Source organism: Mandrillus leucophaeus, unplaced genomic scaffold, assembly GCF_000951045.1.
Source record: "Mandrillus leucophaeus isolate KB7577 unplaced genomic scaffold, Mleu.le_1.0 Scaffold448, whole genome shotgun sequence".
In the NCBI taxonomy this organism is placed as follows: Eukaryota; Metazoa; Chordata; class Mammalia; order Primates; family Cercopithecidae; genus Mandrillus; species Mandrillus leucophaeus.
In genome coordinates, this window is record NW_012104787.1 from 1,904,896 (window position 1) to 1,922,857 (window position 17,962).

The window sequence follows — 17,962 nt, forward strand, 5'->3', positions numbered from 1 at the left end:
CTACTTGGGAGGCTGAGGCAGGAGAATGGCGTGAACCCGGGAGGCGGAGCTTGCAGTGAGCCGAGATCGCGCCACTGCACTCCAGCCTGGGCGGCAGAGCGAGACTCCGTCTCAAAAAAACAAAAACAAAAACAAAAAACACTGTCTTCCTTCACCTGTAAAATGAACCTAACAGTGCTCTACCAGATTTTCATGGGATTAAGTGAGATTATATATGTAATTCATACAATGTTAATAAACATTTACTATATCAGTGGGGCTAGCCACCAGAAAAACTCAGCCCTTGTGCTATCTCTGATTATTAACCACTATTAGTGCACTATTCAAAATTCCAGCAAAGTCATTCATGTAGATTCTGAGCTGGTGTAGAGCTTACATTTTGATCTACACCCCCCAATGCCAGGACAAACTACTTCAACATAAGGAAGCATCCCATGAGGTTTATTGTGATCCTGGACAAGCACCACTGGGCCCGCTACTAGGGACCATATAGCTTCAGGTTCATTTGGGAGTTAATGTTATATATGTGAATACAAACTAGACCCTATGGTCCCACCACTTCCCTAGTCTTACATAGTATGGCCCAGACTTCCAGTATAGCTCCAGGATAGCTTCAACATCCTAGGAGTATCTGAAGCTAGAATCTGCTGAGTTCTCCCTTCCAATTCAAGTGCCAAAAGGGAAGAGTCAATATCACTATAGAATATAGTGATATTCAGAATAGAAATTTGAAAATCAGATGGTCAGAATATAAATTTAAAAATCTCTCTACACTTAATTCTAGGTCCTAGGATCTGGAAATCAGGGACCCTAGGTGGCTAAAGTCAAAGATAAAAAATACAGACTCACTTATCCAGCTCTGGATCAATGAAATTTTATAAATTATACAAATACTTCATGTAAATCAAGTCCTGTATTACTTGTCTTGGTTTCTTTTAATCCTTCCTCTTCCTCTTTTTTTAACATCATTTATTTTTGCTTTCCTTTTTTTAAATTAACAATAAAGACAGTCTGACTAGAGGATTTAAGGAATTGGTTGTGACTCCTGAAACTTATTCTTGTTGGCACTAGTTCGAATTTCTGAGCCAAAAGTGATTTTCATCCAGAGTAGTCTGAATACTTACTTCATACAAAAGGTTACTGGTGCTCTTCTTATAGGCACTAAATTATTTCAATTAATGAAGCCAAAATCAAAGGCTAAAACTCAAATGGATGACTGGGACATTCCTTTTTTTAAAAAACTTTGTCTTCTTAAGAAAAAAACAACTTTAGGATTAAAAAATGATGCGTTCATTGTAGAAAGTGTGGAAATTTTTGGAAAAGTAGAGCAAAGGGAATAAAAACCATAAATCTAACATTCTGAAGTAGTAAATGCTTTATATTTTCATGTATGGTTTTTCCTTCTTTTTCTATTGATATGTACACTTATATCTTAATACAGTTAAGACTATATGCTACAGATTTGACTTTGCATGTGGTAAAAATATATATCATAGGAATTTTCCTATGTCAATGAATATTCTTCATAAGTATTACTTTAGCCTCCATAATATTTTATCTTAAGAATATATCATTTCTTATTTAAATACCTATATTGTTGATAGTTTGGTTTCTTTCCATTTTTTCTATTGTAAGCAACTCTGAAATAAACATATACAGAAACATTTATCCATTTTTCCTAGGATAGAGTTCTAGAAGTGAAACTACTAGGTCAATGGGTATGAAAATGTGTAAAGTTGGCTTTCCTTTTAAAGAAAATCATATTTGGGTTGTTAAAGGATTACTGACACATCAACTGAACACATCTTTGATTACTGTATAGCACCTCATATTCAGATAATCTCTACAAACATTGCCATGAATTGACTGACTATAATCTGTTATTTCAGGCACCAGAATGTATCTCTTCTTTCTGCCCCCTATTTCTTGGGACAGAAATCAGGAGGTCTGACTGAACCCATTTACAAGCTGTGACAGACAAGCACTCATGCCCATCTTGTTTATGACTGCCTGCTTACCCGTTGCTCTCGATATTTACATTTTCCTTCTTTTCTCTTCCTTCAGATGGAATGGGGCGAGTCCTTGCTCAAGATGTATATGCAAAAGACAATTTACCGCCCTTCCCAGCATCAGTAAAAGATGGCTATGCTGTCCGAGGTGAATATTTTGGTTCTCTTAAACATGATCAGACTTACACTGTATTTTTTTTTTCAGATTGTTGGCTTAGCCCAAGCACCCAGTAGCTGTTAGGTTTGTTTCCCCATGATTGTCAAAATCCACAGATAACCATGTTAATCTGCACCTGTATATTTTCTAGCACAGTCTTGATTAAAACTTTTCAGATAAAGAGAAGTTATATGAAAATTCTCTTTTTTAAATTTTTTATTTTTAATATTTGTGGATACATGGTAGGTATATATATTTATGGGGTACATGAGATGTTTAGATACAGGCATGCAATGCATAAAAATCACTTCAGCGTAAATGTGGAATCTGTCACATCAAGTGTTTATCCTTTATGTTACTAAAATTCTTGCTTACAAATAAATATATAGGAAGAAAATTAAAACACTGTACTTCAATTTATTCTTTCTGTTCCTACACATGCCAGACAGCATACATTCTTGGTGTGGAAGTTTTCCAGATGTTTTCTAGTTGAAAACATCTATATGGTCTAAGAAAAAAGAGCAGACTCCCAACACAAGAGTAAAGTTGAGGTGGTCTGTTCCGCTTTCAACTCAAACATCAGTAAAGGGCTTCATAAAAAGCAGACATGAGGGAAACCTCTAATTCTGTAGAAGATGCCATATTTCAAAATTCTGGAGCCCCAACAGCTAACGCAAAGTTGCCTGAGATTGCATAAAGCTTAAAAGCAAATACTAAATAGCATTTTTCTGCCTAAATTCCAATCTAAGAACCCCAAATGTAAATTCTGAATTGCTTAGAAACTGTTGTTGATTTTTTTGGTTTTGTTTTTGTTTTTCCATGTACAACATGATATTTTAAAATATGTAGTATACATTGTAGAATGGCTTAGCTGAGCTAATTAACACATGCATTACCTCACATACTTATCATTTTTGTGGTGAGACTTAAAATCTGCTCTCTTAGTGATTTTCCAAGTATGATACATTGTTATTATGTTATTGGTTATTAATATAAGCTTGATATCATTGAAGAAACATGTTAAAAAAATTTTCAGTTTATCAGAGCTGTTAAGCATGCCAATCCCTTTTTAATGGGGTACATGAGATATGGAGTTATGGAGTGTCTTACTTGGCTTTGGTTTTGGTTTTTTTAGCTACATTTAGCCATGAAAATACAGGTTGGGCATCCCTAATTCAAAAATCCAGAATTTGAAGTACTCCAAAATCTGAAATTTTTTGCGTGTTGACATGGCACCACGAGTAGAAAATTTTATACCTGACCTCATGTAAAGGGTCACAGTGAAAACACACTCAAAACCTTGTTTAGAAAAAGTATTTGAAACATTGTTTAAAATTACCTACCTTGTGGCTATGTGTATAGAATATATATGAAACATAAATTAATTTTGTGTTTAGACTTCAGTCCCATCCGCAAGATATCTCATTATGTATATGCAGATATTCCAAAATCTGAAAAACATCAAAATCCAAAATACTTCTGGTTCCAAGCATTTCATATAAAAGATTATCAACCTGTAATTTCCTTTTTCTTGTAATTAAATACTTCATTAATCTCTGTGTTCCATCATCTCTTAGTAGTTATCTTTTGATGTTGGAGATAACATAGCAAATGGTTAAGGTTACAAGCATTGAGCAAAGCTCAAGTGATCTGGGTTTTAGTACCAGTTCCATCTGTGTAACTTTGAGCAAATCACTTAAATTTTTTTAGCTTCAGTTTTCTCATCTCTAAAATTATGATAACTACAACAATACTTACCCCAGCAGGTTGTTGTAAGGATTAGATGAGGTTGTAGAAAGCCTTAGTAAACTACCTGACACACATTAAAAAAAAAAAAAAAAAAAAGAACACTTGATAATTGTATTTTAAAATGTTTAATGGTAGTAACCATTATTATCACTATTATTATTTTAAACACATGTTCTTAAACTATCTCTGAAAAAGGGCTAACATTTGAATTGCGACTCTCATTTTCTGTGTAAATAAAATGGTAGAGAGATTGAGCTTATGTTTTTTCATTTCCACTAGTGTATTCTTTCTCAGGAAGATTATCTTCGATTCACTTCATTCAGCTTGATCTCACTATATCAGAATACTTCTGAAATTGGCAAAGCCAAAACATAAATACCAAATTTCCAATGGCTCCTGTGTTTTTTTCTTTCAAATTGCTTCCTCCTACAGTGTTGATCAGAATAAATATTGTCCAGACAGAAAATTATTTTATCTTGTGATAGCTTCACTGGCTCTTCTAGTTTCTTTTTTTTCCCAACGTCATTGTTGGCTTGAAATAGTTTCTTATTGCCCATCTAAAAAGTAAATTCTGTTTTGATGTTACAATTTATAGCCATACAGGATTACTATAAAATGACAAAGAATTCTTGCTTCCAGAGTAAAGCAAACAGCTAGAGCAGATGAAACACCAGAGACAAAGAAGTCTGTTTTTTATGAAGTGGGAGAGAGTGAGAAAATAAATTATTTGAGGCAGAATTATTCCCAAACAGAATATTGTTCTGTGATTTCTACATGAGCTAGCAGCACCTCAATTAAAAAAAAAAAAACGGTTGCTGTTAGCTTTTCTTGTTGCCAAAGGGAGCAATTAGCCCCTATGAGCTTTTCAAACACTGTACAACTCATCAAAAAAATTTTATGTAAAATTGCCATTTAGTATCCTATTTATGCTTTTGTTTGGGAGGGGTTTTTTAGTTATTTCACCAGAAAAAAATCTAAAATGGCATCTCACATTATAAAGAGTCAGAGAGATTATCTACCATGAAGCTGATTCACATTGTTTCTTTCTTGCAAAGAGTTGCTAGTTCTCCAAGATATGTAACATATAAGAGAGACATAAGTGATAACCATTCTGTAGATGGTTAAATCTCAAAGTAGGAATGGTTAGTGTGTCTGTGTGTACAATATGAACATCATAATTAAAGAAGCAAAAGTCTTCTGTAGACAAGTGGCATGGTCTTACAACTATGCTGAATTTTCCAGTTTATACCTCCTCACTTTTGTCTGTAATTTAGGAAGATAAACTCTATGAATCCTAAAAGTTATTTTTACTATATTTAGTAATTAAGATGATTTTCATTTCTTTAAAGGTAAATGTATTCATTAGCCTCTTTTCTATTATAAATACCACCTCAGGCAGTGTTTTGGTAAAGAATATCCTTGAGGCCAATTGTGGCTCTCTACGACCCTCCTTTGAGTACCTCCTTCTCTCTACCCCTGTCTTCCTTTACTCTGGTTCCTTTCTCCCTGCTCCCTTGATTCTCCCTATTTTCTTCTCCTCTGCCTTTACCTTAGGCCTTCCAGTAATAACCAGTGGCACACGTGGGCATTGCTAACCCTCTAGGTGTAAAGATGTTGCTAACTTGCTCTGGATCACTAAGCATTAGCCAGTATCCTTCAGAAACATGTGGGATAAAACTCCAAACCAGTTGGAGGATCACTTGCTTTAAGGTATGTGAGTTCAAAAATCAAGACAGTAATAAAATGACTAAGGAAATAAGTAGAAACAGCTCAAAATAAAACATTAAGAAAAAATAGAATGTAAAGAAGGCAGGAATCAAGTGATGATAATATAAAATAGGAGGAAGACCTGTAAACCTAAAATTGCATTCATATGGGAATGAATTTGAAAGATAAAAGTAGATAAAATAAAAATGAAAGTGGCATATTTACAATTTGAATCAATACAGTATTTTTATTTTCACATTTTTGGATTTTGTTTCTCCCTTCACACTGATGAAGCTAATCGTCCTCTTGATGCATTCACATCCTCCTATATAGATGTGGGTGCTTATTGTCTCACACTTTCTTTGTGGATATTAATAAGGGCAAAAATATCTCAGAACTCCAAGTTCAGCTTTCTTGAAAAAGTTCAATTTGAAAGGTTTATCCCTTTAGAACTTATTTTGGGATCGTTTGGAAAAAAGGAATATTTTGAACAAACCAGGAATTATTTTCAGAGCCATGGATAACATACAGTTCTGAAAAAGTATATTAAGAGAAAGCTTTGCCATTTGGGTAGAGAGAATTTTTAAAGTTTTTTTTTTCTCGTTTACATTCTGATTGAAATTACTTGTGGAAAATGCAAAAATAATCAAAAGAACATTTTAAAACTACCCATTAACTTACCCCCTGGTAAGCCATTATTAACATTTTGTGCGTTTACCCCACATACAGTGGGTTAGAATACACCAAAATTCAATATAGACAATCCACAGCCGTTGTGACTTAGAGCTAGTTCTTATTCTTTCAACAGTAATCATATTTCAGGGCTTTTGTTGTATCCATTTGAATCCTCTTTGGCTACCACTGGTTCTGCAATTCATTTGACAGCCTATTTTTGCCCTCTACTATAGGATACTTTCAGTGAAAAAGAGGGCCTTATGATATGGGAGTAATACTCATGTGAGTATTACTATCTATTATCTATTATCTATCTAGATAATTTGGAATAATTTAGTTTAGTTAATTCCAAAAAGAAAATACTTAGGAAAATAACGCCTCCTTTCCAAATACTAACAATTAATAGGCATTTTCCCTGGAAGATAATGGTAAAGAATATACAATGCCTTCTTACTCATGTATCCTGTGCCCACCTCCCTGCTTTCCATAAGAAAAGGTAGCCAGTTTAAAATTCCAAACAATTTACCTAATGTAATACTTGAGTGTAATTGCAGTAAGTATGAATCCTCTTATTCCAGGTTTGTCACCTTCTCTCGTTACCTTTCCCTGCCAACCCCTCCTATAATCTTAACTTTAGTATCCATATAAATACTATTACCCTGTGCCCTTCTTGCAGTCTCAGACAGTGTAGTTCTATAAGCAGAGTAAACAAATTACTATTCCTTCTGCCTTATTCCTCTATCAACTATTTTCTAGGACCTCTGAAAGTTATGCCATCTCTATGTGCTCTAATTTGTTCAGCCTTAAAGTGTAAATGATGAGACTCTTTAGTATTGAAAATAAATGAATAGCTATACAGTATTTCAAGAGACTTGAAAGATCACTATGGCTGGAAAAGGAAAATGAAGGATAATTCTATGGCAGATGATTCGAAGATTATTGTTTTCTATGTACACAATGAGTAGTTATCTAGTGGTATCAATTTCATATCAAATAATATAACCAGAAATCTTCAAACAAATGGGTAAACAGAACTAAAAGTGTTTTCTGGACATTAGAAAAAGAAGGAATAAGAGGGAACAGCTTCAGCGTCTTGCATTAAACATTGTTTACATAACGCATATGCCATTAGGGTTTATATTGCTTTTATCACTTCTTTCAAATTAAATTCTACAGGTGCAAAGCAGAAAAGAAAACTCATTAGCAGATACGTCAGAATTATAAGGGAAACAATTCTAAGTCTGTAGAAGTCCTTCAAATCCATTCATCTTTTCTAATGACTTACTGTGGCTTACTTTCTTTTTTTCTTTTCTTTCCAAGCTCTAGGTTCATGTGCTATCATACCTCCACTTCTACCCTCTCCTACCTAAACTTGTAGAATTCATCTTGAAAAACTGCAACTTTTTTTAACCTGTTTCTTTGATAGATATTTTTAAATAAATATAGTCATGCACCACATTAACATTTGGGTCAAAAACAGACTCTTACATGATGGTGGTCCCATAAGATTACAATGGAGCTGAAAAATTCCTATTGCCTAGTGACATTATAGCCATTGTAAGACCACATAGTGCAACACATTACGTTTCCTATAGTTAGATATGTTTAGATACACAGACACTTAGCACTGTGTTACAGTTGCCTATAGTATTCAGTATTGTAATATGCTATACAAGTTTGTAGCCCAAGAGCAATAGGCTATACCATGTAGCCTAGTTGTATAATAGACTATATCATCTAGGTTTGTGTTAGTACACTCTGTGATGATGTTCACACAACAAAATTGCCTAACAATGCATTTCTTAGAATATATCCCCATTGTTAAGTGACTCATGACTGTATCAGGAAGTTAGATAGATTGATAATTATTTTTCTGTCTTTATAAGACAAACCTTAGTGTTTATGTAAAATTTGGACTCCTGTAGTTCACTAATTTTTTATTCCTTAAATGTTCTCTTAGTCTGAATTTGTCTATATTCAGTTAGATCTTATAGTGCTCTGCTCCTCAAAAAGGGTAATCCATGGACCAGCAGCCTCAGCATCAGCTTGTTAGAATTTAGAATCTCAGGCCCTGTCCCAGCCCTACTAAATTAGAATCTGTATATTCACAAGATATCCAGATGATTTGCATGTACACTAAATGTTGAGAAATAAGAGAAATAATAAAAATGACTCCTCTCTTGGTACAAAGAAACTTCTGTGTAGTTGGTTGACTGATTCTTCCTTAGCTAGCAATATAGAGTAAACATTTACCAACTGGAAAGGTTCAGGGTAAGGTGGAGAACATAGTGCAAGTGAGCACATATTCTCTCCACAATTGGTATACTTTCCCCAGTAACAAAGACCTTGCTCCTTAGAATCACTTCAGAGCGCTTTCACATGTGGACTTCCCTGAAACTCCATACTAGGTCTGCCCCAGATGACCTCCCAGATGACCTCCAGCTACTCATTATTCAGTTTATTTAGAGGATTGTGCAGAACATTGATATGAGCATTTACAGGAGAAAAGAGAAACACTTCCCACCTAAAACTTTATGAGAATGCCAACTTCATTTCTTTATTCTTTTAACAAATATTTATTATCAACAATGAGCTAGGCACTATGCTAGACAGAATAATGACATAATCTAAGTTATACAGAATTAAAGCAGTCTCTTTTTTTTTTTTTTTTTTTTTTTTTTTTGAGACAGGATCTCACTATGTTGCTCTGGCTGGAGTGCAGTGGTACAATTTCAGCTCACTAAAACCTCCATTCCCCACCTACCACCCAGTTCTCAAGCCATCTTTGTGCCTCAGCCTCCCAAGTAGCTAGGACTACAGGCACACACCACCACACCTGGCTAATTTTTGTATTTTTTGTAGAGATGGGGTTTTGCCATGTTGCCCAGGTTGGTCTCAAACTCCTGAGCTGAAGTGATTTGCCTAGCCAAAGCAATCTTTCTAAACATTCTTAAGATGCTGACTCAAATTTTGAAGGAAACAATATATATGGATCAGCAAAAAGTATATATAACAAATATAGAACTTTGTGTTAGAAAATATTACTTATTTGTTCATTTGTGCATGAATCTTCTAAGAACATTTTTGGAACACATTCATTCATCTACCCACCATTTTGAATACTTAACATATTGAACATTTATTTAACACCCATTGTACAGCAAGTGCCAGGGATTTGCAAATACTATAAGTACACTTAGAAGCTATAATTGATTTCAGGCTACACTGGGGAAACAAAAGAGGATGCTGACAACTCTTGAGGGGAGAGGAGTCAGATATAACTTCATAGAGAAGATGACACTTGAGCTGAGCCTTAACAGCTAGAAAATCTTTAATCAGAAGGCAAGAATAAGAAAAGGATACTTTAAGTAGTGGAAGTAGCATATGTCATGGAGCCAAAATATGAATTATCTTGGTACTCTCAGGGATAGTACTAGCAGTTGATAATAGCTAGAGTATAAGGTATAAGGAAGACATGAACCAAGGCCTCTGCACATATGTTCTCTTTGCACACAATGATGGAGCACTTCCACTTCATGTCTGTCTTTTCCCCTCTCTCCCTCTCCTCCCTTCCCTCCCTATCTCCCTCCCTTTCTCTCCCCCCACCTACATACACACACACACACACACACCCCTACTTAGCTCATACTCATTCTTCATATTCAAATCAGAAATTCTTTTATCATGCTTTTCGTGACCCTCCAGTGTAGCTCAGGTACTTTAATTGTATACTGTCATAAAATCATGTTTCTTTGCTTTGGAGTGTTTTTCTTAATTTGTATGTATGTATTCATTAATGTGATTATTTGATTAATATCTGCCTCTCCTGATGCATCAGTGACTTTAAGAATTTTATTTTAACCACACCCATGGGAAGAAATACATTAAATATATTATACATCACAAGCCAATGATATACACACACATATATAACATATATGGTACATATAAATATACATACATACACATATATAAACAAAAATAAGTTTTATGAAACAAGAGTCATCCTTACCAGGTGTGTTGAAATATATTTCTATCCTTTTCATTAAAAAGTTCTTCACAAGTTGATTTTACAGCCTACCTCCATTTGTCATCCAGAGTTTGAAAAACCTTGTAACAGGTTGGCACTGCACTAAAATAGAAGCAGTGTCTAGGTTTACCCCCTACTCTCTCTCCAGCCCCTAATTTAACACTTGGGGCATAAAAGACACTCAACAGACATTTACTGAATGAATAAAAGGAATAAAGAGCTTCAAAGGTATTGTTTTAAAAGTGTGATTATCCCCATTTTTACCAACAAGAAAACTGAAGGTTAGAGAAGTTTAGTAATTTTGCTGAGAGTCCCTCAAGCTAACAATAAACAGAACCAGGATTCAGATTCAGGTTTCTTTACTCTAAAACAATGCTAATTTCCCCTTTGTGCAGGAAGTAAAAAAAGAGAAAACGGGTCAGGCACGGTGGCTCATGTCTGTAACCCCAGCATTTTGGGAGGCCGAGGCAGGTGGATCACCTGAGGTCAGGAGTTTGACACCAGCCTGACCAATATGATGAAACCCCATCTCTACTAAAAAAACAAAATAAAATAAAATACAAAAATTAGCCGGGTATGGTGGCGTATGCCTGTAATCCCAGCTACTCGGGAGGCTGAGACAGGAGATTGGCTTGAACGCGGGAGGCAGAGGTTGCAGTGAGCCGAGATCGCGCCATTGCACTCCAGCCTGGGCAGCAAGAACGAAACTCCGTCTCAAAACAAAAAAAGAGAGAGAAAATATCTAGGTTGCCATAGGAGGTAGCAAGCTGATAATTATTTATCTAGTAGAGAAACAATTTTAAGTAAGTTTATTCACGTTTGAGATGCAGTTAGTGTGGAACTTTGAAAGATAATTGATGTTTTAATTTTCTACAGTAAGAAAATTATCATTTGCTCTGAAAGATGGCAAAAATAATTGGGGGAATAGATGAAACAAGATTGGTAAAATGTTGATAATTGTTGAAGCAATGACTTCTATGTCTGTTGTAAAAACTTATTTTTTTTTTTTTGAGACGGAGTTTCACTCTTGTTGCCCAGGCTGGAGTGCAATGGCACGATCTCAGCTCACCATAACCTCCGCGTCACAGGTTCAAGCGATTCTCCTGCCTCAGCTTCCTGAGTAGCTAGTATTACAGGCATGTGCCACCACACCCAGCTAATTTTATATTTTTAGTAGAGACAGGGTTTCTCCACGTTGGTCAGGCTAGTCTCAAACTCCTGACCTCAGGTGATCTGCCTGCCCCAGCCTCCCAAAGTGCTGGGATTATAGGTGTGAGCCACCACACCCGGCCTGTTGTAAAAACTTCTTAAACTTTTTAAAAAAATAACCCGTGAAAATGGCTTAATAAAATAACATTACCATAAAACTCTTCTATAATATTTTTTACAAGTAAAAATTGAACAATATAACAGGATTCAAAAAAAACACAGAAAAACAGGAGTTTATTAACTTGGATAATATCTATAAAGCGTAAAATACAACATCTTGTGACAGAAGGGACCCAGTGTTAATTTTTGTCCTACTTCACATCATGCTAACCAAAACCATTTATGCAAAAAAGGGATGACTTCATTATAAACAGTGTTTTATGTAAGACTTTAGAAAAAAATATCACTTTATAGCTACATAAATGAGCAATTAATCTAATGTCCTTTTAAAAAGAGAAAATATCATTATTTATCACTATGATTATAAATGTTAAATATTCATATATAATGTATATATTTTTTGTAGATATGTCCCCAAAACTCTGCTGTTTGCAGGTAACGTGAAGGTAATGGTCATGATTTTAAAACATACTAGATAGACATTTTTGCCCCGTCATATTGGTCTGAAAGCCACATCATATGTCAAGAAAACTCTTTAAATCGCCAAGAATGTTTCTTCATCTAGCCATTGTTATACTGTATATATTTTTTAATAAACTTTTTTCATCCCAATTCTGGAATTTTTTTTTCAATTTAAAAATAAATAGCCAATGGAAAATGTGATACAGTACTGCCTATGTATTCTAACTCATAAATAGAATTTTGATACATTATTTAAAAATACTGTGCTACAGTTATGAGACTGGATTTTAGTCCTAGCTCTACCATTAACCAGAAGTTGTTCAGAGTACTTTACCTTTTCTTTCTACCTGAATTCTTTCATTCTGTAATTCATTTCCTTCAGCCGTCAAATGAAGAAAGGAATGTTCTTCCTATTTCACATCAGGAAGCCCAGACTGGGAGATAAATAAGAAAACAGTACGAAGTAGTTAAATTGTTATTGAAAAATGGAGACATATGGATATATATACAAATATATATACACACACATATATATGTGTGTATACATATATCCATGAGTGTATACACACACATGACACATACGTACACATGGATAAGGTAGTATTAGGAAGATCAGCTAGAATAACATTAGAAGAGCACAAGTTTGGAAATTACAAGGTGACAGGAAGACCATCTCCAGTGACACCATGGCACAATTAGTCACCAGTGGTACAATTAGGACCACTTCTATCAGTGCATGTGAGTTGCAGATACCAAACATTAAACCAGTAGTAACAAAGTCATTGTCAAGTCTAGGAGATCAGAAAAATATTCCACTTCTCTAAGTCTTATCAAATAATTTGAGTCAAATTTTAGAATTCCAATTTTAGGTTCTTGTTCCATGCTATAGGTCCATACTGATGTTTGTTCTTGGCTCTGTTCCATCTCACAGCTGCTGATGGCCCAGGAGATCGTTTCATCATTGGGGAATCCCAAGCTGGTGAACAGGTGAGACTGGTAGGCCTGAAAGGCACTGAAGATTTCAGCTTCATGGACTTTGGGTATCTAATTCTAAATTTCTCCTATCAGTGTAGTGGAAATTAGAGAGATTAGTCAGAAAGTTATCAAAGGGATGAAAGTATAGTTCCCAGGAGAGCCAAAAGAATTATGTCTTAATTGAAAAATCTACATCTATTAATATATGGCATAGTATTATTAGTATGTCTCACAGACATGCATTACAAGCATTTTCCAGACCTGTGACTGGGTGATTCTTTTTTTCCTGGGGGGGAAAAAAAAAAAGTTCTGAATAGAACAATTTCTAGGTAGTCTTCTCAGACTTCTCCCCAACTTGTGTTACAAATAGGGAAACTTAGAAGAAGTAGATTATTTAAACTCTTTAGCTAATTATTTAATTTTTCTCACTTGGGATCTAGCCAGGGACCAGGTATACATATATTTATATTAAGAAATGAAGCAATAATGGGCCATAATGGAAATACAAGTCCATTTGATGCTTTGAGCCTGGTAATTGGCCACTTAATTGAAAAATCAGTTAAAGTGGGAAATTATTTTATACATTTAAAATAAATATAAATTTAAGTTAAACAAATATTTATTAGTCAATAACTTGATGAAGAGCCAAGGTCTTCATTTTAAATAAGTATGCTGTTTTAATTGCTATCAGGTCTTTCTTACGTAAACCACACAAAAGGCAATGTCTCTGATTTCCATTTTGATTTATTTAAAGTGGAAAAAACTGAGCAATACTTGCAATACATAGAAGAGCAGAATCCTTTTAGGGTTTTATTATATTTTACATTCTTTTAGTTTCCTCACTCACACCTAATTTTACAGCATTTCTTTTTAGCAGCATTTTTAACGGAGGTTTCCAAAAGATTTTACTTAATTTTTATAGAAAAAAAATAACTCTTTCACACTCATATATCATTGGTTTATGTAATATTTCTTTCCTTCCTTCCCTCCTTCCCTCCTTCCCTCCTTCCCTCCTTCCTTCCTTCCTTCCTTCCTTCCTTCCTTTTTAAGGCATAGTCTTGCTCTGTCGCCCAGGCTGGAGTGCAGTGGCACGATCTTGGCTCACTGCAAGCTCCGCCTCCTGGGTTCACGCCATTCTCCCACCTCAGCCTCCCAAGTAGCTGGGACTACAGGTGCCCACCACCACGCAGGGCTAATTTTTTGTTTTTGTGTTTTTAGTAGAGTTGGGGTTTCACCATGTTAGCCAGGATGGTCTTGATTTCCTGACCTTGTGATCCACCCACCTCGGCCTCCCAAAGTGCTGGGATTACAGGCGTGAGCCACCGCACCCGGCCATATTTATTTAAACAACATATTTCAGTTAAAACTATTGCCACACACTGGCACAAACAAGTTTGGGAACAAACTCAATTGATTCTTAGAGTGGCAGCTTACAGGTATACAAGAGAAGAGTGTGACAGCTTCAAACTTGAAGTGTGCTGGGGCCATTGTTTTGTTTAAGAGGAAATAGCATCTGTCAATCCGGTGAGTTACAAAGGTTGATCGACAGAGCTCCTACCTTATTGAATGGAACTAGAAGAAAACCAAAGAACTTTTTTCCTTTCCCTTCTGCTCCCCTTTAAAGTTTCCTCTTCCTGAGATGGAATACTCAACTGCTACTACCATGCAATATATAAAAATAAAAGTGTCAGCGAGCGCGGTGGCTCACGCCTGTAATCCCAGCACTTTGGGAGGCCAGGGCGGGCAGATTACCTGAGTTTGCGAGTTTAAGACCAGCCTGACCAACATGGAGAAAGCCTGTCTCTACTGAAAATACAAAATGAGCCAGGCATGGTGACACATAGCTGTAATCCCAGCTACTCTGGAGGCTGAGGCAGGAGAATCGCTTGAACCTGGGAGGCAGAGGTTGCGGTGAGCCAAAATCTCGCCACTGCACTTCAGCCTGGGCAACAAGAGCGAAACTCCGTCTCAAAAAAATAAAAATAAAAATAAATAAAAGTGACAAGAAATAAATAAATAATAATTTTTGAAATGAAGGCAGCAGTTTGGCAAACACTATGTTCCATGCCTTTCTTCTTTGGCTTAGCATGGATTAACAGTAGAAATGAGTTGAGATATATAGGAGAAGGATAGTACCAATGGTGTTAACCCTAGCTTCCTCATTTTAGCATCCAAAAATTGAGGAGATTCACATACAGCTCTCTGAAGCTAAGTTGGCACTATAGTGATATATATTCTTGTCCATGCTGCACCAAGCTGGATTTCATTACCATGACCATTTTTCTGACAAAAAGAACAGCTAGGTTTGATTCTTTTTTATAAATGACTTGTCTTATTTTGTTTGTTTGTTTGGGTTTTTTTGGGGGGAGGGAGAGGTTGTTCTTGCTTTTTGGTTTCTGGGTTTTTTCTTGAGACAGAGTCTTGCTTGGTTGCCCAACATGATCTCAGCTCACTGCAACCTTCACCCCAGTATGGACTCTGTGGGGGGGCTCCAACCTCACTGGGTTCTCTCTTCTGATCCATTGGTCAGTGTGTCTGTTTTGCTGTCTAAACCATGTATTTCAGTTACTATAGCTTTGTAGTATATTTTGATTTCTGACAGTGTGAAGCCTCCAGTTTTCTTCTTTTTATTCAGGATAGCTTTGGCTATTTGGGGTCTCTTGTGGTTTCATACAAATTTTAGGATTTTTTATTTCTGTGAAGAATGTCACTTGGTATTTATATAGGAATTGCAATGAATCTGTAGATTGCTTTTTTGGTAGTATGGTCATTTTCACAATATTAATTCTTCCAACCCAATGACATGGGATGCTGTTTCTTTCTCTCTTTTATTGTGGCTTCTTCAATCTTTTTCATCAGTATTTTATAGTTTTCCTTATAGAGATTTTTTACCTCCTTGGCTAAATCTATTCCTAGATTTTTTTGTAGTTATTATACATGGGATTGCTCTCTCATTTTCTTTCTCTGCTAGTTTGTTCTTGGTGTATAGAAATGCTACTCATTTTTGTATGTTGATTTTGTATCCTGCAGCTGTACTATATTTATCAGTTTTAAGAGTCTTTGGTGGAGCTTTTAGGATTTTCTATATATAAGATCATGTTATCTGCAAACAGGTACAGTCTGACTTCCTCTTTTCCCCTTTGGATACCCTTTATTTCTTTCTCTTGCCTAAATGTTCTGGCTGGGACTTCCAGTACTGTGTTGAATAAAAGTGTTGAAAGTGGGCATCCTTGTCTTGGTCTAGATCTCAGAGGAAAAGCTTTCAAATCTTCCCCATTCAGTATGATGTTGGCTGTGGGTTTGTCATCTAGGGCCTTCACTGTGTACACTCATTCTTTCTATACCTAAGATGTTGAGAGTTTTAATCATGAAAGATTGTTGAATTTTATCAAATGTTTTCCTAAGTCTGTTGAGATGATCATATAGTTTTTGTCCTTCATTCTGTTGGTGTGACGTATCACGTTTATTGACTGGCATATGTTGAGCCACCCCTGCATCCCCAGGGTAAATCCCACTTGATCATGGTGAATGATCTTTTTAATGTGCTGCTGGATTCAGTTGCAAGTGTTTCATTAAGCATTTTTGCATCAAGGATATTGGCCTGTAGTTTTCCTTTTTTGTGTTGTGTCCTTTTCTGGTTTGAGTATCAGAATAATGCTGACTTCATAGATTGAGTTTGGAAGAATTTCTTCCTCTTCAGTTTTCCAGAAGAATTTGAGAAGAATTAGTATGAGTTCTTCTTTAAATGTTTGGTAGGATTAAGCAGTGAAGTCATCAGATCTTGGGCTTTTCTTCAATGGGAGACTTTATTACAGATTCAATCTCATTACTCATGATTGATCTGTTCAGGTTTTCTATTTCTTCTTGGCTCAAGCTTGGTAGATTGTATGTATTGAGGAATTTACCCATTTCTGCTAGGTTTTCTAATTTTTTGGCATGTAGTTCTTCCTAGTAGTCTCTAATGACCCTTTGTATTTCTGTAGTATCAGTTGTAATGCCTCCTTTTTCATTTCTGATTTTGATTATTTGGGTCTTTTTTTAGTAGTCTAGCTAATGCTTTGTCAATTTTGTTTATATTTTCATAAAGTCAACTTTAATTTCATTCATCTCTTATGGTTTTTTAGTCTCAATTTCATTTGTTTCTCTGATCTTTATTATTTCATTCCTTCTTCTGATTTTGGATCTGGTTTGTTCTTGCTTTTCTAATTCCTTGAGATATATCACTATGTTGTTTCACTGAAATCTTTCTACCATGTTGATATAGGTGTTTATTGCTATAAACTTCCCTCTTAATGCTGTTTTTGCTGTATCCCATAGGTTTTTGTCTGCTGTGTTTCTATTTTTGTTTGTTTTGGGAAATCTATGTATCTCTTAATATATTTATTGATCCATTGGTTGCTCAGGAGCATGTTGTGTAATTTCTACATGTTTGTACAATTTTGAATGTTCCTCTTGTATTGATTTATACTTTTAGTCCATTGTGGTTGGAAAAAAATTTGATATAATTTTAGTTCTTTTAAACTTATTGAGACTTGTTTTGTAGCCTAATATGGTCTATCTGGAGAATGTTCCATGTGCTAATGAAAAAAAAATGTGTATTATACAGCTCTTGGATGAAATGTACTATAAATATCTGTTATGTCTATTTGGTCTAAAATGCAGTTTAAATCCAGCGTTTCTATGTTGATTTTCTATCTGTATGACTTGTCCAATGCTGCGAGTAGGGTGTCAAACTCCCCAAATATTATTGTATTGGAATCTGTCTCTCCTTTTAGATAAATAATACCTGCTTTACAGTGGGTGATCCCATGTTCAATGCATATATGTTTACGATTGTTGTATCCTTATGGTAAATTGATCCCTTTATAA

At 35.3% G+C, this 17,962-nt stretch overlaps 1 protein-coding gene across 8 annotated transcripts in view; it reads left to right on the top strand.

Moving 5' to 3' along the window:
* GPHN (gephyrin) overlaps positions 1 to 17,962 on the top strand; it is a 767,219-nt gene that overhangs the window by 658,380 nt on the left and 90,877 nt on the right. For all 8 annotated transcript variants that reach the window (XM_011994243.1, XM_011994246.1, XM_011994241.1 and 5 more), the window contains 2 exons: positions 2,065 to 2,157; positions 13,050 to 13,105. In XM_011994243.1, coding sequence (XP_011849633.1) covers positions 2,065 to 2,157; positions 13,050 to 13,105 — 149 coding nt within the window. The remainder of the gene's footprint in view (positions 1 to 2,064; positions 2,158 to 13,049; positions 13,106 to 17,962) is intronic.